This window comes from Chenopodium album, chromosome 2 (assembly GCF_948465745.1).
Source record: "Chenopodium album chromosome 2, dcCheAlbu1.1, whole genome shotgun sequence".
NCBI classification, from domain to species: Eukaryota; Viridiplantae; Streptophyta; class Magnoliopsida; order Caryophyllales; family Amaranthaceae; genus Chenopodium; species Chenopodium album.
This window is the reverse complement of record NC_137835.1, coordinates 85077601-85100911: the sequence shown is the minus strand read 5'-3', so window position 1 is coordinate 85100911 and position 23311 is coordinate 85077601. Positions and strand designations below refer to the sequence as shown.

The following is a 23311-nucleotide window of genomic DNA, read 5'->3' as shown; positions in this document are numbered from 1 at the left end:
TTCCCATCAAGTTATAAAAACCATTAATCCATAATAATATAAAAACAAAAATTCAGAAAAACCAATGGACAGTGTAGTTTTTCATAAGCAGCCAGTCAATTTCAAGTAGAGGAATGGAGAAGTACACCTATATCAAAACCACAGTCCTCAGCAACACGAATCTGTATTCACATGAATATGTAGAGTTTGAATGTGTTTTAGTCATACATTCATCAATATGAGACATAGGAAGCCAGGAAGGTTATGTTAAAAACAAAAAGAATTAAGCAAGGCAAGATATGCATAAAAGCAGAACAAGAATCCTATGATCAGTGTAAACGAAGAAATTTCAACTACTATTCACAAGAAATGTCAGCTGAATAATAGGCAAGCCAAGGTAAATTACAACTACTTTTACAGTGGTGGAAATATTCGGTTGGATATCAATCAATCTTTATAAATCTTCACTAGTTTATGCATCAGGGTCAAACGTGCCTCTTCTAGTACCTCTTTTCTGGGTCATCTGAGCCCATCTTGCGAAGACTTCAGAAACTTCAGAATTGCCAGACAGCCTCATCTTTCGAGCCAGCTCCTCCAGAATGTTAGGCCGTCCGACCTTAGAGAAATCAGCTGCAAACCTGTTGAAATCAAGTTCTGGAACTTTCATCCCTTTATTGATCATTTCCACAACATGTTTACATGCCTCCTCGGATCGCCCTTGCCTAATAAGCCCACCAATGAGAACGGTGTAAGAATTCTCATCAGGGCAACAACCTCTTTGGACCATCTCATCCCACACGGCACAAGCCATCTCACTGTTTCCGGCAATGAAATAGGATTTCATCATCATATTGTAAGTGTGAATAGTCGGCTGAATTCCGTTCTGAATCATCTTCTTGTAAATGCGAACGGCATCATCAGGCATTCGCCTGTTTGTCATCAATTTGATTAAAGCATTATACAGCTGCCCATCCGGTGGATAACCCTTTTCCTTCATCTCCTTAAGCAAACCAAATACCATGTCCATCTTTTTAATGTTCCCAAATCCTGTTATCAAACAAGTATATACACCAGCATCTGGCTCACACCCTGAAGCCAGCATCTCATCAAAGTAGGCAACAGCTTCTCTCAACTTAGAATGTTTGCACAAGTCCCTTATCAATATAGTATAGCTCCGGACATTTGGAGTTGGCCCCTTGGCCTTCATGACCTCGAAAAGTTTGATTGCATCAGATTTCTTATTAACTTTCAGCAATCCATCTAGCATTGTATTATGGGTAATAAGATCAGGCTTCAAACCCTGATCAATCATCTCATTCCATGTCTTTCCAGCTTCCATGAGATCCTTCACTCTACACCAACCACTAAGCAAAACTGAATAAGTCTTCATGTTTGGAGTAAACCTACTCTTCAACCTATCGTACAAAGCTTGAGCTTCCTTCACCATCTTTTCTCTAGCAAGGGCATCAAGCATGCAATTAATAGTTTCAACCCCCGCTTTAAAACCATAATTCTTCATCAACTCAAACACCCCAACAGCTTTCTTCCTCTCTTTACCAGCAGCATAAGCTTTGATAGCAATCATAAAGCTGTCCATATCTAAAAGCCCTTTTTCCCCCATTTCCTCTAACAACGAGCCCATCGTCTCAAACTGCCTTGTCTTCCCCAATATCAATAACATGGCATTATAAGTCCTAGAATCATGCGAAAACCCTGGTCTTTGCCCAGCCCAGCAAAAGAACCGAAATGCCGGTTTCCTAGCATGCTTAAACCTTCTCAAAACATCAACAACCAAATCATGACTCAATTCAATCCCAGATTCACTAAGCACAGCCTCCATATTTCGATCTAAGGCGAACAATTCACCTATCAACTTAGCCACCCTACTAACTTCCTCTGGATCAGCACTCGACTCAAAGGTACCTTCACTCCCTTCTCTCTCCTCATCATCCTCACCATCACTATCTCTCTCCTCCTTACAACTAGAAAATCCTCTATAGTAACCTCCAATCCCCAAAATCCCCATCTTTTTAGAACCCCCAAAATTGGGCAATACCCAATTCGAATTACAAACAGAAACCAACAACCCACCAAAAGAAACCCCGGAATTCACAGAAAATGGCATTGATCTAACAAAATAAACACTGGGAACAACTGAAATTGAAAACCCATGTTCAAAATTCTTCAAATTACAACCCCTAAACTTCAAATCTAACAATCTTTCTTGTAAAATAGGTAGTGCAATGGAAGATGACAAATAAGATGAAACTTGACAATCAAAACGATGAACACAACCATCAAAGTTAGACTGATGAAAACGAGACAAGGGCACAGAGCTACCTTGAAGAAAGCACACTTGCTGCTGTTGCTGCCATCGAAAGAAGAGAACTCCTCTTTGACGTCGTAATCGTCCCGCACTGAAGGAGGAGCATAAGGGGGTCGAATAATGGTGGTGGAAGACATGAAAGGAGGTTGCTGAGGAGAGAGAAAGTGAAGAGGTAGAAGTGAAAGTGCGTTTAGTTAAGGAGAAGAGAGTCATTCGCAGGCCATGAAAGAGGAGAGAGAGTGAGAGTGTCAAGTGTTGTTGGAGAGACGGGTGGTTAGATGGGTGCGGCGGGTACTCGATGGCGGTGGTTGGAGTGTTATTTCTTGAGAGTTATGATTTACCCTTCCCTTTGATGACTTGTAATTGCATTTTTACTCCTCCCTCCGTTCCTTTTTGTTAGTTACGAGTATCACCTGTCTTAAAAAATAATAATAAATAAATAAATAAAATAAAATGGTTAATGAGCAACTTTTTTTTTTAGTAGCAATGTGATCGAGTGAAAAAGTATACGAGTTAGGTCAATAATCTATGAAATCTAAGTTTGCCTAATTTTGCACTGATTTGGATTTTTCGCTCAATTTTTGGCTGATAAGTCTTTGTATTTTTAAATAGTTGATACACATTTTGTAATGCAAAAATGAATTAATGATTATAAGATCAACTCATGTCTTTAATTACGGAGTATTGGTTAAAAGAAAAAAGGTTACTACCATGCATGAAAGTATACGTGTGATGTTCATAAAGGCCATGTTTGGTAAATGGCTTTTTGGTGGCTTTTTGGTTAGCTTTTGGCTTTTTTATGAGGTCAAACAGCCAAAAAATGTGTTTGGTAATTGGCTTTTTAGCCAGTGAAAAAGCTGGCTTTTAAGCCAAAATGAAAAAGCTGCTTTGAGTAGCTTTTTTGTTGGCTTTTAGCTTGTTGGCCCACAAATTATCTAATAAACAACCAACTACCAACAATTAATTTACCAAACACTTTTATAAACAGCCAGTTTTAACCGCCAATTTCAAAAGCCACTATAAACAGCAAAACATACCAGCTGGTCAAACAAGCCAATTGAACCAGCCAACAGCCAACCGCCAACAGCCAACAGCCATTTGCCAAACAAGGCCAAAATGTTTATGCAACATCTTTACCGTACAACTCAGTTGTGCAGCTTGTGCCCAGTTTACTCATTTGCGCATATGATAAAATCAATTTTATTTTATTATCCAATATTTGACAAACTTGCTTATTTTATGCAAACTAGATAGCAAAGTGGATGGTTCCACCCACCAAATGGACTCCCAAAGTATATTAAAGTTTATGGAAAGCTTCTCGTCAGTTTTTTTCTTTAAGTCCCAAAAAGTAAAAAATTGTCCAAAATTGAAGGCTATAATTCATGTTTTTGGAGCAATTTTAGAGGTTTTGGGATCCAATATCGAAAACTTTGAGATACTAGAGAATACATCTCGGGATCATTTAATGTTGTTTGGAACCATATATGACCATTATATGTTGTCATAAATGTCCGTGGTGGCCTTGCATTAATAAAATTAGCACAAGTTGTAAACGTGTTAATTAACAGTTTAAAGACAAATTGGATGGTTCCATCCATGCAAGTGAACTCTTGAAATGTATTGGGATTCATGGGAAGCATCTCGGAATTTTTTTCACAGCTAAAAAAAATTTAAAATTAAAATTACTCCGTAGGTTAAATTTGATGTTTATTTTTTCCAAAACGAACTGAAGGTGTGGGAAAACCCCTAGGTTAGTTTTAGGAATTGTGATTAAAGTATTAAATTAAAAGAGATTAGAATACAATTAAGGCCATTCCTCCATTCTATAGCCACTAACTAGGTGGTCTAGGTCACTCTATTTCTTTCTTATTTTCCCCAAAAAAATAAAGCCGGAAAACCAGCAAATCAATCTTCCCGCCAAACTACATTCTCTGTCTTCTGTAAAATTCCCGCCATTTCCCACCATTTTTACGCTATTTTCCTCACTATTTCTTCTTCCTTACCTCCATTCTCTCTCTCTCTTCATCTTCTTCCCTTCTCTCTCTAACATTTACAGTGAAGCTTTCAACAATGGCGCCTTCACGCAAGGTCACTAATGGCAGATCACCATTGGTAAACAAACAATACCAAATCACCTCTTTCTTCTCCAAAGCTGATTCTTCTTTACCCAAATCAAAACCCCAATTATCCCCTCCTAAATCTAATCAAACCCCATTTCCCAAATCGCAAAACCCTAACCCTAACCCTAACCCTAATACTAGTCCGGGGTCATCTCCTCCTACTACCCCTTCTCCTATTAATGCAAAATCGAAGTCGAAATCGACACCTAAGCCTTTGTTGGTAATTGGGTCGCAAAAATCGTCTCCAACGGAAGTGAATTTGAAGGGGAATTTGTTTGGCGAAGAGGTGGTGAATCGGAGAATTAGGGTTTATTGGCCGATGGATGAGGCGTGGTACGAGGGGTGTGTGAAGTCGTTTGATAAGGTTTCTGGGAAGCATTTGGTGGAGTATGATGATGGTGAGGAGGAGATGATTGATCTTTCTAAGGAGAAGATTGAGTGGATTGAAGTTGAAGGAGGAGGGTCTTCTGTTAGGAAGTCTAGGAAGAGGAGGTTGAGGAAGGTGTCTATTGTGGTTGATGATGAGGAAGAGGAGGTGGGAGAGGGGAATGTGGGTTTGCTGGAGGACGATTCGAGCGACGAGGATTGGGGGAAGAATGTGGTTGTTGAGGAAGAAGATTGTTTGGAGGAGATGGATTTGGTGGATGAAGAAGAGGAAAAGGAGGTTGAGAGTTTGAAGAGGAAGAGGGGAAAGGTTGGAGGGAGCGAGGCGAAGAAGAAGAGTAAGGAAGGCGATGGAGAGGCGGCGAATTCAAGTAAGAAGAAGAAGGTTGAGGTTTGTGTTTTTGGTAGCAAGCCGGTGAAGCCGGTTGCCAATGTGCAAGGTAATTGTTGGAGCTGATATATGTTATCTTATGTTGTCATTAATTTCATTTTTTAAAATTATTGTATCAGATATCATATAATTGCTTAATGATGTTGTATTATTAATTTATCATGATGTTCTGTTCAGCAACAAGATTATATTGTTTCCTCAAATTAGAATAAGATATGATTTCTTCAAATTAGAAATCAGTGTTATTTGTCTGTGTACCTCTACTTTGGTGTTTTATTAATAATAAAACTGTTTCAGTGTCAGTCTACTTATGACCTTTGTATTAGTAACTAAAATTATTTCCAATCATGGAATACAGATTAGATAAATATATTAGTAAAGTTCTGTTACCCCAAATAGTATGATTTTAGAATTTGAACTTTGATGAATGGTTTGTAGCTTGCAAATGCATTTAATACTCTACTTTGCAGTATTGATGTGAATGATCAGTCTTGTATTCTCTCTTGTTATCAGCATTTTGCATGCTTATGTGTAATGATGAACTATTGAACTTAAAAATAACAATCTCATTTTTCTTTGCGACTTTCTAAGCCTTTTCTCTATATGCTATATGATTGTTGAATTTAAACTTGACTGAAAGATTCAAAACAAGCAAAATGCCTTCTAGTTTTTATCAATTTAGATTGTTTGTTCAATGTTGGCCAGTGCTTTATGTTACCAGTAGTTTTTTTTTCTTCTTATGTTTATCCTTTATATTGGCTTTGAACTATCTTCTGCAGAGGCAAAATCACATAATGTTCTTGACAGCACCACTACTGATGCATTGGAGAGGTTTGGTATTCGTGAAGAACAGAAGTTTCCATTCCTTGGAAAGTATGTGCTAGTTCAATCCTTAGCTTCATGTTTTCATTTCTCATGCTGTGTAATTATAATGCACTTTGTTTTTGCTGTGATCGATGGAAGTTGCTGGACTAGTCCTTTTTTTTTTCCTTGAGGTGATATCTTATTCTGTGGTGAATCCCTTTCTTTTTTTATAGGGATCGACAAGATGCCAAAAGGAGACGTCCTGGTGATACAGATTATGATCCCAGAACTCTTTATTTGCCCCCTCAGTTTCTTAAAAATCTGACGGGTGGCCAGGTAGATATGCTAAACATTTAACAATGTTTAATACGAAGTGATAAATATTTGTTGCTGAACTTGTTTGATTTTGTGGTGTAATTCCTTTTGTAGAGACAATGGTGGGAGTTTAAATCGAAGCATATGGATAAGGTCCTTTTCTTTAAGGTATTAAATTAATCATATCTGATACGCAAGACTTTATGCTGCGACGGTTTCTGCTTTTAAATTATTTTGTGTAACATGGGTAATGATTATGATTGTTCTGTTGTATCAGATGGGAAAATTCTATGAGATTTTTGAAATGGATGCACATATTGGCGTAAAAGAACTTGATTTACAGTACATGAAGGTATATATATTTTGTTTTATATTTATCTTTAGTGTGTATTTCTATTCCCTGTTAATTTTTTGAGGATTTAGTTCCTGTTTAGAACAAGTAACTTAAGAGAAGTCAACATGAAAGTATTAGGAATTATCTTAACCAATCTTATTATTTTCATTTGCTCCCTGTCTATTATTCTCTCAATAAAGAGTCTAAAAATTGTTCATATTGCCAGGGAGAACAGCCACATTGTGGATTTCCTGAAAAGAATTTCTCAATCAACGTTGAGAAATTAGCAAGAAAGGTTTGTTGTGCATCTAATTTAATTGTGTTGCTACATATATATGATGGAACCTGACTTGAGCCGGAAAATGATTTCATTTGAGTTGTTTTGGTTTGCAGGGTTATCGAGTCCTTGTAGTGGAGCAGACTGAAACTCCAGACCAGCTTGATATGCGCCGCAAAGAAGAGGGTTCGAAAGACAAGGTTTGGACATTCAGGGCTTTTACTTTGAGCAATCAGTTAATATGCTGCACTTATATGCCTCTTGCTATAATGCATGCTTTCTCTTATAAAGTAAAACAAAAGGAAAATTATTGGGGAAAGTAAGCTACTCACGAGCTAACAATGGGCTAACTGATTGGCAATGCCAAGATATCCAGTTTCCTTCTGGAGGTAGTGTTTAGTTGCCTGACAAGGAAAAGATATAACTTGTTTATATTTATGAGAAATGCCGTTGTAACCCTTGGAACCATCAACGCGATGATCCCTTGTTCTTGTCGATTGGTTGATGGATTGTTTAATACCTTTGAGCTTTTTATTACTCAGTTCTACCACCTAACCATTTGTACATACAGGTAGTGAAACGAGAAATATGTGCTGTAGTAACAAAAGGAACATTGACGGAGGGAGAGATGCTGTCAGCAAATCCAGACGCTTCTTACATTATGTCAGTGAATGAAAGTTGTTTAGTCTCTTCAAATAAGGAAGAACGCCTGTATGGTGTGTGCGTTGTTGATGTCACTACAAGCCAAGTAATTATTGGCCAGGTTCCTTTTTCAATCTCAAAGCTCATTTATGTTTTCTTTTAATTTGTCTATGCAGGCTTGCATAAGATGGCATTGATGATTTTGTGTAAGTGTTTTGAGGGTGTAGGTTTAGCTTAGTACAGGAGATGTCCAATTTTGCTCGATGAACAATTTACAGAAAACTGCTATTAGCTTGATTTACTGTATTCACTTGTTTTTCTATATCATGGGTGGACTGGTGGTGGTGGTTATAATAATGCCTTCATTTTTCAATCTCATGCTTATTTTCAGTCAATTATGTATTAAGCCCAGTTTTAAGGGATTTGTTTTAAATTAATACCCTTCCCCTTGCATTTTTAATCTACCTTAGACTAAGATCAATTTGGACCCTTTGTCTCCTGTATAAGAGTACTCCTTCCTGGGGCTAGGTAAAATTTGAAATTTCAGTTTCTAATGGACAAAAACTTGCTTTTTAATTGCCTCCCCCTCCACCTGAAACAAAAATGTGTTGAATGTACTCTTATATATAATTATTTATCATAACTTGTTTTCCCTTCTTCAGATAAAGGATGATTTGGAAAGCAGTACTTTATGCAGTCTTCTATCCGAATTAAGGCCAGTTGAGATTATTAAACCTGCTAAAATGCTTAGTCCTGAGACTGAAAGGGCGCTTACCAGGTATGCTAGGAATCCCCTCATCAATGAGCTGCTTCCGAATGCGGAATTCTGGGATGCTGAGAGGACTGTTCGTGAAGTCCAGCATTTCTACAGCCGGATCAATATTTCGCCGGTTCCTTCACAACAAAAGGAAGCAACTGATGCCACCAGCTCCAATATAAAAGATGAGTCATGTTGGCTGCCAAAGCTCATAAGTGAGCTGTTGAGTGCTGGAAGTGATGGCAGTCTTGCATTATCAGCCCTTGGAGGGATCCTTTACTACCTGAAACAGGCTTTCTTGGATGAAAATTTGCTTAGATATGCAAAATTTGAATCACTTCCATGCACTGATTACTGTAATGTCTTTAAGAAACCTTATATGGTGTTAGATGCTGCTGCATTGGAGAATTTGGAAATATTTGAGAACAGTAAAAACGGGGGATCCTCCGGGTAGGTACCTTCACACTTGTGAGTTTTGATGAAGTCTTTTTTTGGTTTTGGCAAATATGGCTTGGATTGATTTGATTTTTTTCCCCATCTGTAAAGGACATTGTACTCCCAGCTTAATTATTGTGTGACCGGTTTTGGGAAGAGGTTGCTCAAAACATGGCTAGCAAGGCCTCTTTATCATGCTGAGTCAATTAGGGAACGACAAGATGCTATAGCAGGCCTTAGGGTATGCTCTGCTTTCTGCTATTTTTAAGCTTATATAACATGGTGCCTTTGAATTTTAATTTTGTATGCTCTGCTTTCCGCTATTTTTAAGCTTATATGACGTGAGTCCAGATATGTTGGTCACAGATATATGCCTCGTGATTTTAGCTTTTTTTAATGTTGCAGATAGGAGAAATAGCTACTTTTTTATCTGTCATTACTCAATAGTAATGAAGTCCGCATGGCTGATATTACTTTACTAAAGCACATAGGTTTGAAATCTTTGATAGCATTGCCTTCATTGATTATTCTCTTCAAACTTTAGCTAATTAGCTATTCATTACACTTGCTGCCAGTTTTCGTAGTTTGGATATTTAACCTGCTTCATGCCTCAGCATATAGGATAGAAAGCTTCGGGTATTGTGCTAAGTAAAGAAGTATGTTGCCCACTTTATGCCTTTTTGGTTTAAATACATGGATCATATTTACCTGCCTTGTAGATCTTGATATCGCAGTGTCATCTAAAGTGCAGTTTTTATTTTTAGATGGCTTGTCCTGCTTAAGGTGTTGTAGAGGGAAACATTATGGAACAATCTCCGTGTCGTTTTCATGTACCCTGAACTAAATGAATGTCTCTAATTTGGAATGATCCTTCGCTTCTCAAATATATACTGTGTTAATTGTCTGATGTGATTATTATACATTTTTCTGCTTTTGTTTCTCTGCTTTTAACATCCTTATACACACAATGTCAGTTTTTCTTAAATTGCACAGATGGTCAGATGCAAATAAAAAGTAGGAGAACATCTCCTCTGCTAAAACAACCAATAAACCATACTTATTTCAGAGTCATGGTTTAGACTATGACACTATGTTTCATGATCCTTGATAGAACTGTTTTGTTTTCCGTCTTAAGAAAAAAGGGTTCTAAATTTTGGTTTTTGTTTTTATAGGAAAATATATCATTGGCACTTGAATTTCGTAAAGAGCTATCCAAGTTGCCAGACATGGAGAGGTTGCTCACGCGCCTCTTTGCTAGCAGGTACAGAAATCCAGGGATCTCTAAATTTACACAATTTCCCATTCCAGAAGTTCACCTTTTGGTTCACTTGTTCCATGCAGTGAAGCTAATGGGAGGAATGCAAGTAAGATTGTTCTTTATGAAGATGCTGCAAAAAAGCAGCTTCAAGAATTCATATCAGCATTACGTGCTTGTGAAGTTATGATCGTGGCATGCTCTTCTCTAGGTTCCATCCTGGATAATACTGACTCTAAATTGTTACATCATCTGTTAGTCCCTGGTACTGTCTAAACTGTCGTATCTGCACTCCTGTATTTTGATTATTTTTTATATACTGTGCTAATATGCATAGCATGTAATGTGCAGGCAAAGGTCTCCCCAATATGAGTTCCATTATAAAGCAATTTAGGGATGCTTTTGATTGGGTGGATGCTAATAGTACAGGTCGTATAATTCCTCTTGAAGGAGCTGATGCAGAATTTGATTCTGCCAGTAAAAAGATTGAGGAGATTGAATCTGATTTGAAGAGACATATTGTGGAACAGAAAAAATTACTTGGGATCTCATCGGTAATTAACACTTTATTAATACAAAATCAAAACTTTCTCGTTGCATCTTATGTGCTTCATTAATTTGTCTCCTTGTGGTGTCTGTAGATTACATATGTTACCATCGGAAAGGACATATACCTGTTAGAAGTTCCTGAAAGATTGAGTGGAAGTGTTCCTAAAGACTATGAGTTACGGTCATCCAAGAAGGTAAGGAAATTGTGAAAAACAATCCAATCATGCATTTAATCAAGCTTTACTGATATGACTTGGATCCCAGTAGGCTGGCAAGTTGTTACCTGAATAGTGGTGCGTAAGCGTTATAAATGAGAATCCATTGCCATGGATGGTAACGTGAGCCAATAGTCATTGTATATATGTGTTTTGAATTAACTGGCAGATGTGGGATTTTGTATGAGACACTGTAATCACTCCTTGAGAGGTTTTGGGGATAATTTTGTGAAGTATTTAGTATCCTAATTGTGATGTGATGGTAAGTGAAATATTTGATTTTCTTTCTCTATTCTTCACTTACAAGAATAATGTGAGACTGGTCAGATCCTTGAACTCCATGTTCTTCACAATCACTCTGCTATTCTATTGGAGAGTAATTACTACTATTTTCACTTCTTTTTATAGTACTTTCCCTTTTCTACTAATGTTGTCTGCTAATGTAACATTATCTATGTTGACCTCCTAGTACTTGCATCAATGTTAGTATGTGTATTATCGTTTCTCTTAGTTCTTAATCTTGTGCTCTGGTGGAGTTGAGTGATGAAAAGACCAATCACATCATCTAGTAATTAAATTTCTAGTGTATGATACAGATGCAAGTTAGTTGATTGTTTATCTGATTGTTTCTTACCTGATTCCCACAGGGTTTCTCCAGATATTGGACACCATTTATCAAGAAGATGGTAGGGGAACTGACACAGCTTCAAGCAGTGAAGGAATCCAAACTAAAATGCATGTTGCAAGATTTGGTAGGACATTTTTGTGAGCATCACACAATGTGGAGAAGCTTGGTTGCTGCTGTTGCAGGTATATGGTACCAACAAATGTAGTTCTCTGTTGTCTCTATTTTCTATACAACTAAATTCTTAATCTTAGACAGTGTTTTGTTGGGTGGAAAACATTTTCCATGAATGTGATTATCCCAATATCCTTAGTTTGGTTTGTAGAGGGGTGGAATACGGTTTTCTCAAGGGTGGAAAATAGTTTTCCCTAGGATTGAATTAGTGTTTCTTTTGTAAGGAAGGGAAATCACAATCTTCTCCTTGCTCCTTACCTCCCTTTTCCTCTCCTTTCCATCTTCTCCCTTCCACTACCAATTTCCTTTCTCTATAATTTTTCTTGCAAAGAACCAAACAAAGGAAAATTAGTTTACAGTTATTTTTTTCATGGAAAATCCACTTACATTTAAAATGTTCTCCGTCGACAGTGCCTTAATGTAGTCTATCAGATAATGTATTCTATACACGGCATCCATTTAACTATGGTTTAATTTCCACTACTCTTCATGCAGAACTAGATGTCTTGATTACCTTGGTAATTGCTAGTGATTACTATGAAGGACCAACATGCCGTCCAAGTATTTCAACTGGGATCAATACTACTGAAGTACCTCAATTAGCAGCTAAAAGTCTGGGGCATCCTATAATTAAAAGTGATTCTTTGGGCAGGGGTACATTCGTACCCAATGACATTAATATTGGTGGCTCAGATCATGCTACCTTCATCTTGCTTACTGGTCCTAATATGGGTGGAAAATCAACTCTTCTTCGCCAAATTTGCTTAGCTGTTATCTTGGCTCAAGTAAACCTCTTCTCATGCAAGTATGTTGAATTGTTATCTTGTTTCAATTTCTTTCCCCTCACAGTTGGCTTTATCACAGGTTGGAGCAAATGTCCCTGCAGAACACTTTGAGCTATCACTTGTTGACCGGATATTTGTTCGTATGGGGGCAAAAGATCACATTATGGCAGGACAGAGCACATTCTTAACAGAGCTCTCAGAAACTGCATCTATGTTGGTGAGCTATTCTGGATCTTATTCCATGTTACTATTGTATCCTCGGAACATACATTAATAGTGTGCAATGAGATTTGTTTCACATTGTTTGAAGTTTCTCCGTTCATCTCAAGGCATTTAGTGAACAAGAGGTTTAACTTTTCCAGCATAAATTTGCCTTGGTTTGGGAACCATATATTAGATTAATAATAGCTCAATGTCAATGCTATGAGAATCTAATGTATGCATTTCAAATCTGTGTTGAATAGATTCTTGTTTGTCTGCTCAAGATTATTAATCAAGACTCGAGCTTGTGTAAATGTATGGAAGCAATTTTAGGCTTTTAGCTCCCTCCTTCTTTAAGCTCACAGTTCTGTTTTACTTGGTTGCACAGACATCTGCTACCCGTGATTCACTTGTTGCATTGGATGAACTAGGACGTGGCACTTCAACTTCAGATGGACAAGCAATTGCGTAAGTGCCTTTATTCAATCTAGTTAGCAGCTTTGCCTTGTTTAGCCTAGAAGTTGTACCATGGACCATCATTTTCTTTTACTTGAGATCAAGTGCACTAATGCAGGGTCATCTAACAGTTTATTCTGCCTTTTCCGTTTCTCTACAGGGAATCTGTCCTTGAACATTTTGTCCGCAAAGTGCAGTGTCGCGGAATGTTTTCTACTCATTACCACCGATTAGCTATTGACTATAAAAGAGATCCCAAGGTCAATTTTACGTCTCTTGATTTTAAGTGTTTTTTCAGTTGATGAGGTTTGATCGAGTGTTTTTCCAAATGGTTCATGTAGTTTGTAGCGCATTACGAGAGCTGCTAATAGATGAGTCTATGCTAGGATTTTTTTTTGTCTCTTGAATTGCTAATCAAAATACTCTCATTTACAGGTCTCTCTATGTCATATGGGATGTCAAGTAGGAAAAGGTGATAGAGGTTTGGAAGAAGTCACATTTCTGTACAGGCTGACTCAAGGTGCTTGTCCCAAAAGTTATGGTGTTAATGTTGCACGGCTAGCTGGTAAGTTTATGGAAATTCTTGCGTTTATAGAAACACCAACCTTTGAGCTAGGAGTGCATATTATGATCACCTCCCAATCAATGTTCCTATGAATATGAACATCTGTCTTAAATTTCAGGAATTCCTGATGGTGTACTGTTTAAAGCTGCTGCCAAGTCGAAAGAATTTGAGGCTGTTTATGGTAGGCACCAAAAAAGATCCAACAACAGTGTCCCGGATTGGAATGAAAAGACCATTAAATTCTTCCAAAATCTGATCAGTATTAGTTCTTCAGATGACTCCTCAAATTCAAGTATTGCCACACTCAGCCAGCTTCAGCACCAAGCTAGGATTCTTTTGGAACAAAATTGATTTGCTTGCATACGATCACTCTCCAATTGGTACATGTCTCTCTAACATTAATATTATGGGTAGTCTGGATAGCCACTCGTTATTAATTCGAGCACTTGCACATAAGCCTCTTAATATCCAGGATTAGGTTTTTGTTAGTTATTCTGATCCTGTGCATCCCCTAACCTTGTAGAAATAGGGTGCTCGCATTGTAAATCGGGTAATCCTTCTAATCTTGTAAATAACTATTGTATCTACGTCAATGTCGAATATATTCTGGATTATCATTAATCTATTTTGTCCTTTTGAAGTGGCTAGTTTAATTATCGCGCTTGACACAACCCAAGAAACTGATGAAATTGCATAGTATATAAGGACTAATCTGAAAGCTATGATGTTGAAATATGTGTTTGCTGTTATCCTTTCCTTATGTCTTTGACAGGAAACTACCTTTCCTGATTTCATTATCGACTGTAATTAAAGCATGTTATATTTGGTTACTTGAAATTTTATCAATCTATATAAAAGCTGTTATATATATGGGTAATTTTCCAAATAAAGGTATCATTGAAGACTGAAGATGTACATTTTTAGTGAAAAACTCGTGACTATTAGTTATTTTTCGATATAAAAACTCGATAATAGGGATCGGGTAGTTGTGTGAAAATGATGAGACGATAAAAACGTTGGAGATGATTTTCAGAATAACACTCACTTAAGGATGGTTTCTTTATATTTTGGTTATTCAGTAATCAGTACTATATACTCTATGATATTATTGGTAAATATATACAGTACAATATTAAATGAATAAATGCTTTGACTTCATTTTCACCCACCTTTTCTTCAGACGTGTGGGAATCATATTTATAATCTTCTGATGGCAGTAAAGTTTGTTGCAAAATTTGGCTGTTCATCTGTCTTTGATACAACTGCTTATAAGACTTAGGATTATTATATACTTGGTATGTATTATATTTATATTTTCTTGATATATATATATATTCATAAAACTTGGTCCAAGATTTGGCTGTTCATCTGCCTATCTTCTATGTTACCTAAAAACAAGCAAAAGCAGTTGGTTGGTTCGTTGAATTTTTGTTTCTGTACTCTGACAATCTTTCAACTAACAATGCACTTGTGACAACCATAAGCAAACTACCTTTCTTCCATTTCAAATATAGTTTTTTGAAAGATTATAATTGCAACAATTTGACTCCACTAGTAGTATACGAAGTATGTGACAACGCATATGTTGTCCATTAACATCTTTATAATTATAAAGGTTTGATACGATGAAAAGTATGTATTACTATATACGGAGTACAAATCAGTAAAAACATATAGTCAATGTTAGTATATGAACGTGTCAACGGTCAAATGTATTCGTAGCAATTATAAAAAATCGGTGGATGTGTATTGTATTTTTCTAAGATTATAAGAGGGGGAATAATACAAAGTAAACTATGTAACCCTATAATAAATTAATAAAATGTGAATGTAAAATCTAATTTCCTTTAGGAATTATTTTTTCCTGTTTTCTAGTATTGATGTACATTGGTGTGTTACAAGTAAACAATGGTGAAAATGTGCAAAGTTCTTATGTTATCTCAGATGAATTTGCTCCTCCTCATCATATGTATCATCTCTGTTATCATTGGTATTTTGCATAAGATTTTCCTGAAATCAAATAATACAATCTTGTTAGTTATATTTCATACCAATAAATCAAGCTTATAGTTTTTAATTTAGCAGAAGTGTATATAGTTCGGCGACAATTTTAGAAGGAAACCGCGAAAAAAATTAAAGGACAAAGGGAGTAAAACTCTTGAAAGAAGTAGAAAATTACATGAAGGATGCGATGTCGTCTAATGCTGTTTTGGACTGCTGATATGGTCCGAATTATAATGTACATTGGAATAATTACTCCACAACTTCGTAGGATTATTACCTGCATTATCATGCAATAAGATTATCAATTTTCAGAGTCAATGTAGATATTAAGTATGAGTAATTAATACAACTTAATATTCATTTATAAAGTATAAGTATAATTTTATTAGCTAAAAAAATGCCAAATTCAAAGAAAAGATGGAGATTCTTACAGTTAAAAGTGAGAAGGGAGGTTGTTCTGCTCCTTCAAGTAGCACATCAAACATGTGTCTCAATAACAAAAGGAATGTAAACTGGCAATATTACAAGAAAAATCATGAATTAGTTTGTTGATTCCAAAGAAAAGTGAGCAAAATTTGACCACAAATTAAAGCTAGAAGAGTGATAGTGAGTTTGATTAAAGCATTGCAAAACCTTTTTATTGTGTTTTTTTATTGTTATTAGAAGGTGTTTTTTTTTATATAAGATCATAAGTTCATTTAGCTAAATTTATGTTCTTAGCTAGGCAATAATCATTGGAAAAAATCGTGCCCATGACACCTAAATACCTTTTGATCTCTCAAGTGATATGACAACAACTCAAGCCTATTATTTGCGATCTTTTAGCTGTTATCACTAGAACACATATTCTCAAGTGCACTTAATAATTCACCGAAAACCCATATAGAAAAAGTAATCACTCACTGAAACCGTCAACACATATGCTCTTAAAGTAAGAAGAATGCAAATCAAATACGAAAATTGACGAATTAAGTACGTATTTAATGTGTTCAAAGCGGATACAATCGGCGAGCCTAATAGAAATCAATTAGCCTAATCACATACACTTGAAATAGAAAGGATGATGATTAAACGCCAGCTGGAATAATTCTATGGGTGGTCTCTCTTCTAACATGCTTAGCTTAGTATAAGATTAAGATAGTGACATTAGCGATCATAATTAACCTAACAAATCAGCCACTATTATGATGTTCGATATTTATTTCCAAAATTATATACTCTTTATAAATATAACTTTCAATTGTGTATAACAGCTCTTTGTAAGTATGGGCCAGCAAAGTGTGCAATCTTGTGGACCCTCTTTAAGATTAAGACATATATTGAGCTAATTATAAACATTATCCTTAGTTTAGATTCTTATACATTTATAAGCACAAATAGGGTAAAAAAAAAAATTGGTGTATAAATTTATTTATGATGTTAATAATAAATGAATTACTTACAATAAGGGCAACTGTTTTGCAGCAAGATGCACTTCTTTCTGCTTCTGAAGAGCATTCAGCAATGGCTAATAAGTCTGAATTTTGAGATTCTTGTTCTGTTCTTGGAACTTCCAAACTTCCCCTGTTGTCATATTTCGAATATTCTATTAGTATATCACACGACAAACATTTGATCGATTAAAGTAATACGAAGAACTGTCTAATAATTCTAATAACAAGACATAAATACTTTACTTTAAGTTGGTCACTTCAATATATTACACTTTTTATGGTCTAAACCTTAAACCTTTAGCATTTAACAAGCGATAAAAACAAGTGATAAAAACTTTATTTTATTACTTTTTAAATGATTAAGCAAATGAAAAAAAGGAAGCAAAAGCAAAATCAAAGTTGTTCAATAGCTTAAAAAAAGGGTTGACAAAAAAGTTACTAGATGTTTCTTATGAAATAGGGAACTAACAATTTTAATTCCTCAATCATTGAGTATTAGAGTGTGACACTTAAAAAATAATAAAATAAATCATAATACAGTATAAAACATAAGAAGTGACATAAGTATTAAGTTTGAACTATACTAAAATATTAGTGATAATATAACTAAGTTTAGTAGTCGGTAAAGTTACCAACAAAGTATGAAAACCTTGAGAAAAAAATAATAATAACTTTAATTTCATTTAGTTTGCCACTACAAAAAAAAACAAATAGGCGTGCTCTAGTTTTAATTCTTTTTAATTTGAAGTAAGAAAACGTTGACAACTTGACACCATTTTGAACAACTCAAAAGAACTACCACTTGCACTAGATAAAACTAGCTAATGACATGATTCTTGGACTTATATATCACACGGGGATGTAACTTCTGGCCCTATGGAATAGTAATATATTCGGCATTTGTAATGAGTCTTGCTAGTTATCTAACATTTACTTACTATGTTCGTCTATTGGAGGTTTTGGGTGAACGTTACGTTAATGTTACTAAATGTACGTAGTATAGAAGATATTTGAGCCCGAAGAGAAAAAGTTAGACATTACTAGGTGTAATGTAGATGAGTTTGGTGTAGATAATTAGGAGGAAGGAATATAAGTTACCTGATGCTTACAACTTGATCAAGTACCACAATTTTCTTGGGTTGTTTGGGAATTGCTGTGTAGCCTGGTTCATATTTCTGCATGAATTAAAAGTCACTTTTTTAAAATCAAAAACTCAAATTTCCCACCATATAAAAAACATAATATAGCCCAATAATTAATAAAACAGTGGGTCATAAATAATACTCGTAAAACAGAAACAAAAGTTTAAAGTGGTGATAAAAAATAAATATTTTCATATTACACTTAAATTTTGTAAGAAAAAAGTACAACACCCAGAAAGTCAATAAATTTCTAACTTAAAAAAAAAGGTCAAAGATTTTATTTTATTTTAAAATTTTTTTTTCTTTGCCTAAGTATTCAGAATTATTTATTTAATTAAGAAATTCGAAAGAAAAAAAAAAAGGAAAAAGATTGAAACTTTAAAAATTTTGGGCTCAGGAAAAAACTTTGAGTTGAAGACAACTAAAACTGAAGGCAAAGCCAAACGTTAGGGAGGGAAAAAAAGATTATCAATTTTAAGAAAACAATTTATTTATTTTTTTTATATTTGACTATCCTAAAATAAAAATTAAGTGCAGAAAATTAACTAAAATTGTACTCCATTGAAAATATCATAATATTAAACTTATTTATGAGTAATCATTCTTACTAATTTTTATTTTGTTCAACACAAAATTCGCTACTTCAAGTAAAATATGATTTTAAAAAAAAAATTAATGAATAAAAAGAATGAAAGAGAGAAAAAACAGGAGAAATAAAACAAACCTGTAAACAAATTTCACAAATAATATCTCCTTTTTCATCACACCATCTTTGAATGCATTCTCTGTGAGCAAACTGCTCAAAATAACAAAAATTATAAATACCCAATTAAAAAAAATCATAACTTTAAATTAATTTCATGATTAAGATAAATTAACTTATAAATTTACCTTGACTGTTCCAGAACAAGAACAAGGAGCTTCTAATTTTCTGCAACTTTCAAACTCAGCTTCATGACAAATTCTACAGTAATTTGGAAAATTATCATCCAAATTTTCCATAAATAATACAACTTCTCCCATATTCAATATACTTAAAACAAAATTTTTTTGAAAAACCAAACTAATTTTCTAGATTTTCAGCTTCTTTTTTTTTCCTTCTCTTTTCTTTCCTCTGTTTTTGGTTTGATGGTTCTTTTTGCTCTGTTCAGCTTGAAATGGAGTTTAAATAAGAGGATCAGGGGAGGAACAGAAATTACAAAAATACCCTTACAATAATATTTTTGAAATGGATATGTTTAGTTTTTTTCTTTTCATCCACTTTGGCAGTCTTAGCTGTTTCTCTCTCCTAAACTTTCTCTCACAAGAAAAGTCCAAAATAGGTTACATCATTTGGATTCCTAGGCTCCTAACTAGAAATACCAATTTTTGGTCACATCTAATTAAGTAATTAGGATTTAATCACTTGAGATTCTTCATATATTGGTGAATTAAGGCCAATAAATTACTTGTATATATCTATGTTTAAATTTTGGGTTTATGTTATTAATTCTTATTAGTATTTTATTTTTTGTTTTTGATTGACTTAGGGTATGTCATACTAAAAGGGATGACAAATACAAGTATATAATTAAGGAATAACTCTAAACAAAGACTTTTTTGGAATTGAAATTGAGATTATAAGACTACACTTTCCGATTAGAAAGATGTATTGTTATTATTTTCATATTTTCTAATATAATATTTGAGTATCAATAGTTTTTGTGAGGAGCATAAGTGTACATACATATATTTTTCTAAAATTGCTTATAAAAAATCAAATAACCGTTACACTAATTGTTACTTCGTATATGTTTTGTATTAGACGCTTATATCTTAAGGCACACAAAAATACGTGCATGGGTATTGAGTATGTCTAATCCTATATGGAATATATTATTGATGGGTATTCAAGATCAAAATTTAAGCTTTACAATCGAGATTTCAAAATTAGATGATGTTTTATAAATGATGGGTATGATAGTTTGAGTTAGTAATTTGTAATAGTACAAGTAGTGCATCGTTTATTCTTTGCAACAAATAGAATCTTAATTTCATAAATAGTCTCTACTAGTCATTAATCAAGCCAAAATGTAGACCACTAACTACAAAAATACAATCTTGTTTTGTTCTTCCATTTTGAGGTGTAGCATTACATGCAATGATCTACTTGTTTTCAAATATATTTCAATACGAAGTTTATGAATTTGGTGAACACTTTGTATCATAATATGATTAGGTAACTATCTTTAATAGCTCATATATTGCATACATGCAATTCGGTTACAATTTTTTTTTTTTTTTTATCTTGGGTTGTAAGAAGTAATGGGGTACACATTAAGCGACGCGTTTAAAGAGATCTTGACCATTTCTTGTATAGCTTAGCAATGGAATTATTTCCCCATTAATTGTCAACGAATTATTCATTTTTGTAATTTTGAATGGAGAAAAAATCTTATTATAAAGTCAATATAGTGTGTTGTTGCCAATCTTGCATTAAATGATCTGTTATTAGATTGTGCAACTTTCTTGATTTAGAAGGTTTATTAGATATTTCTTAGATGTTTCCAAATTATAATTACAATTCAATTCTTTGATTTTCAAATTAATAGTCTTCTTGAAGGTAACTGACTAGCTTATATTATTATTTTGTTAATACATGTGAAGGACTTTAACGTCTTGTTTGATAACCGGTTATAAAGAATGAAAATGATGTAAATGAACATATAACTAAGGTAAACTTGAAAAAAAAAATCAATGTTCGTTCTCATAATCACTCAAGAAGATCATCAAAATGTTCCCTCCCATCCAATACCATCAAAATGCTCCTTCCCATCCCATACCATACCGCCTTTCAAGTGGTAATGAATGGTAATGTAAAAACATAAAGAAAAATACATGCTTAGGGAATGAGATTGGGTTCCCATGAATACTATAGGTTTTGTATTGTTTCACATAAAATTACACTTAAAATTCATTTCCATTACCACAATTTATTACCAACTATCAAACTGCTATAAGTGTAACACAATTTACACACGGGGTAATAAATAGCTAGATAACAGTAATGGTAATGAATCCAAATGTAAATTTGTAAAGAAATATTATGGGATAATAGAAGACCAACCAATCAAAACACATTGTTTATCAAATTTGTATGCAATTTGTTGATTAACTGATAAAAACCTAACTTGTGTAATTGTAAACGTGTTAAATTAGTGGTGGTGGGGCTGGTGAGGTTGTATGGTAGTTATTTATATATACTCGTAATAAATATTGAAATTTACTAACCAAAAAGGCAAAATTATATTTGTTTGACGATTCAATTCAAAAGTGAAGCCTAATATATAGCAAAATGTTTATATGAAATGCATGGTAATTGTAAGGCACGACGATTTTGGACTATGCATACGAATGCGGTATGCCACAAATCCACAATATATGTTGTTGCAAGACAATATATGCTAGAAATATTTTTTAAAGTTTGAGAGACAAAGAAACAAATTAAACTAACAATATGTCAATCTACTTCGTATACTATTGAGTATTGATACGATTTGTCTAATGTCACTAATGACCTCACCAATGACTTAATGAGGGAGTGATCTAGTGCTCCTTAGTTTTGGAGCTTGATCTCTCTCTATGATTGGTTAGACTGAATTACAAAGCTTGTACACCGTCTTTAGATAATAGAACACGGTTGAAAATATACGTAGAATATTCTATGTTATGATAATTATTGACCATTATGATAGTATCAAAATTACTCCATTAAAGGTTAACTGGACACAGCTGAACTAAACTGAATTGAGCTGAGCTGAGCTGAACTGAACTGAACTGAACTAAATTTCAACGTATGAGAACAGGCCCTTAGGGCCTATTCACTTCATCTTAATTTCATTTCAGTTCAGCTCAATTCGGCTCCAATCAGTTCTGTTCAATTCAGCTCCTAATTTCCTTCTCTCATAAAATATTCATTTCAGCTCAGTTCAGTTCTGTTAAGTTCAGCTCCAATCAGTTCAATTCAGTAAATGTGAACAGACTCTTAATATAAAGATGTTGTGATTAATTAACACATTTTTTGTAATAAAAATAACATTACAATTAAAATAGAACAGAGGAAGTATACTCACAAAAATTGTGATTTTGCCACATATTTGTAGAGTGGGCCATGTGGCATTCCCTTAGTTTGAGCCTTTGTTTATGTGTCGTTAGTTGATTAGAACATGTGGCACCTTAGGGGAATGGCACACCTAAATTCAATACAATAATAATCTAAATTCTTTAAAGGGTTATGTATTGGAGTTATCGTTAAAAACTTGTGGAATCTACCATGATATGATATCCTTAAATTAAACCAAGGTATAATATAATTCTTACAACAATATTTGCACCACTAAGAACATATATAAAAAGTGCGGTTTCATCACTAGTGGGTCCCTCATGAGCCGCCCTAAATATACTAAAATAAAATCTAACTTATATGTATAATTTATTTTAATTTGGTGCTTAATAATCATAAAACGTCGAGTATTATTGATCCATTAAAAGTTTTTAATACATGCACCCTATCCCTATGTATCTAAATAACCATAATATTTGTTTTTTAAATGGTTGATAGACTTTGATGGATCGAAATAATCGAATTATGTACGATAAATATAATATTGTTAAATTGTTAGATTTGTATTGATGTGTAATGATTAATTGTAGAAATTATATAATTAATAATATAGATTTGTAAACCACATATTTAGAGAATTTAACATAACTTTTCTGATCAAAATCATAACTAAATTGCATATTTGACATAGCTCACAAATACTATTGTTATTTAATTATTGTATAAATCATTAATATTGGTCAAAATGCATGGATTATATGAAGTATAATTAAAGCAAAGGTTCAAATTGAATCATTTTATTTATTTTATTTTTTATTATAAAAATAACAGGTCCTGTATAAGGCGGACTTACATTAAATTTATTGTAAGACGATCAATTTAAAGGTAACTTTAACACATTTTATATAATAACTTTAATTCCTGTGAGGATAACTTTTACTCCGTAATTTGTACTCGTAATAAGTTTGATTGTATTTTAAGTGTAATTTCCAATGGATACATGATATGAATGCTATGATTAGTCAAACACATTAGGAGTAT

At 34.0% G+C, this 23311-nt stretch overlaps 3 protein-coding genes across 3 annotated transcripts; 1 reads left to right on the top strand and 2 right to left on the bottom strand.

Moving 5' to 3' along the window:
• Nucleotides 1-241: 241 nt before the first annotated feature.
• On the bottom strand, nucleotides 242-2651 carry LOC145604841 (uncharacterized). Its single transcript, XM_081660818.1, has one exon. The coding sequence runs from the start codon at nucleotides 2516-2518 to the stop codon at nucleotides 452-454; it is 2067 nt and encodes a 688-aa protein (XP_081516944.1). The 5' UTR covers nucleotides 2519-2651; the 3' UTR covers nucleotides 242-451.
• Nucleotides 2652-4188: 1537 nt separating this feature from the next.
• LOC145591605 (DNA mismatch repair protein MSH6-like) lies at nucleotides 4189-14228 on the top strand. Its single transcript, XM_081648117.1, has 21 exons — nucleotides 4189-5249; nucleotides 5980-6073; nucleotides 6238-6340; nucleotides 6434-6487; nucleotides 6597-6671; nucleotides 6880-6948; nucleotides 7047-7130; nucleotides 7502-7693; nucleotides 8235-8779; nucleotides 8876-9005; nucleotides 9937-10025; nucleotides 10106-10284; nucleotides 10371-10573; nucleotides 10661-10762; nucleotides 11431-11593; nucleotides 12078-12367; nucleotides 12447-12584; nucleotides 12957-13036; nucleotides 13185-13284; nucleotides 13460-13589; nucleotides 13708-14228. The coding sequence occupies exons 1-21, from the start codon at nucleotides 4376-4378 to the stop codon at nucleotides 13938-13940; spliced, it is 3927 nt and encodes a 1308-aa protein (XP_081504243.1). The 5' UTR covers nucleotides 4189-4375; the 3' UTR covers nucleotides 13941-14228.
• Nucleotides 14229-15314: 1086 nt separating this feature from the next.
• On the bottom strand, nucleotides 15315-19320 carry LOC145591599 (uncharacterized). Its single transcript, XM_081648106.1, has 7 exons — nucleotides 19060-19320; nucleotides 18893-18964; nucleotides 18125-18201; nucleotides 17036-17156; nucleotides 16025-16105; nucleotides 15769-15870; nucleotides 15315-15599 (listed from the first exon to the last, which is right to left on the bottom strand). Exons 1-7 carry the CDS (start codon nucleotides 19189-19191, stop codon nucleotides 15525-15527), a joined length of 660 nt encoding a protein of 219 aa, XP_081504232.1. The 5' UTR covers nucleotides 19192-19320; the 3' UTR covers nucleotides 15315-15524.
• Nucleotides 19321-23311: the final 3991 nt, after the last annotated feature.

Coding starts and splice junctions, on each gene's coding strand:
- LOC145604841 (XM_081660818.1), bottom strand. CDS start 2,518: ATGACTCTCTTCTCCTTAACTAAACGCACTTTCACTTCTACCTCTTCA.
- LOC145591599 (XM_081648106.1), bottom strand. CDS start 19,191: ATGGGAGAAGTTGTATTATTTATGGAAAATTTGGATGATAATTTTCCA. Junction 15,871..16,024: donor CTCCCTTCTCACTTTTAACT/GTAAGAATCTCC, acceptor ATGATAATGCAG/GTAATAATCCTACGAAGTTG. Junction 15,600..15,768: donor GACGACATCGCATCCTTCAT/GTAATTTTCTAC, acceptor ATTTGATTTCAG/GAAAATCTTATGCAAAATAC.
- LOC145591605 (XM_081648117.1), top strand. CDS start 4,376: ATGGCGCCTTCACGCAAGGTCACTAATGGCAGATCACCATTGGTAAAC. Junction 6,074..6,237: donor AAGTTTCCATTCCTTGGAAA/GTATGTGCTAGT, acceptor CTTTTTTTATAG/GGATCGACAAGATGCCAAAA. Junction 6,672..6,879: donor TTGATTTACAGTACATGAAG/GTATATATATTT, acceptor TCATATTGCCAG/GGAGAACAGCCACATTGTGG.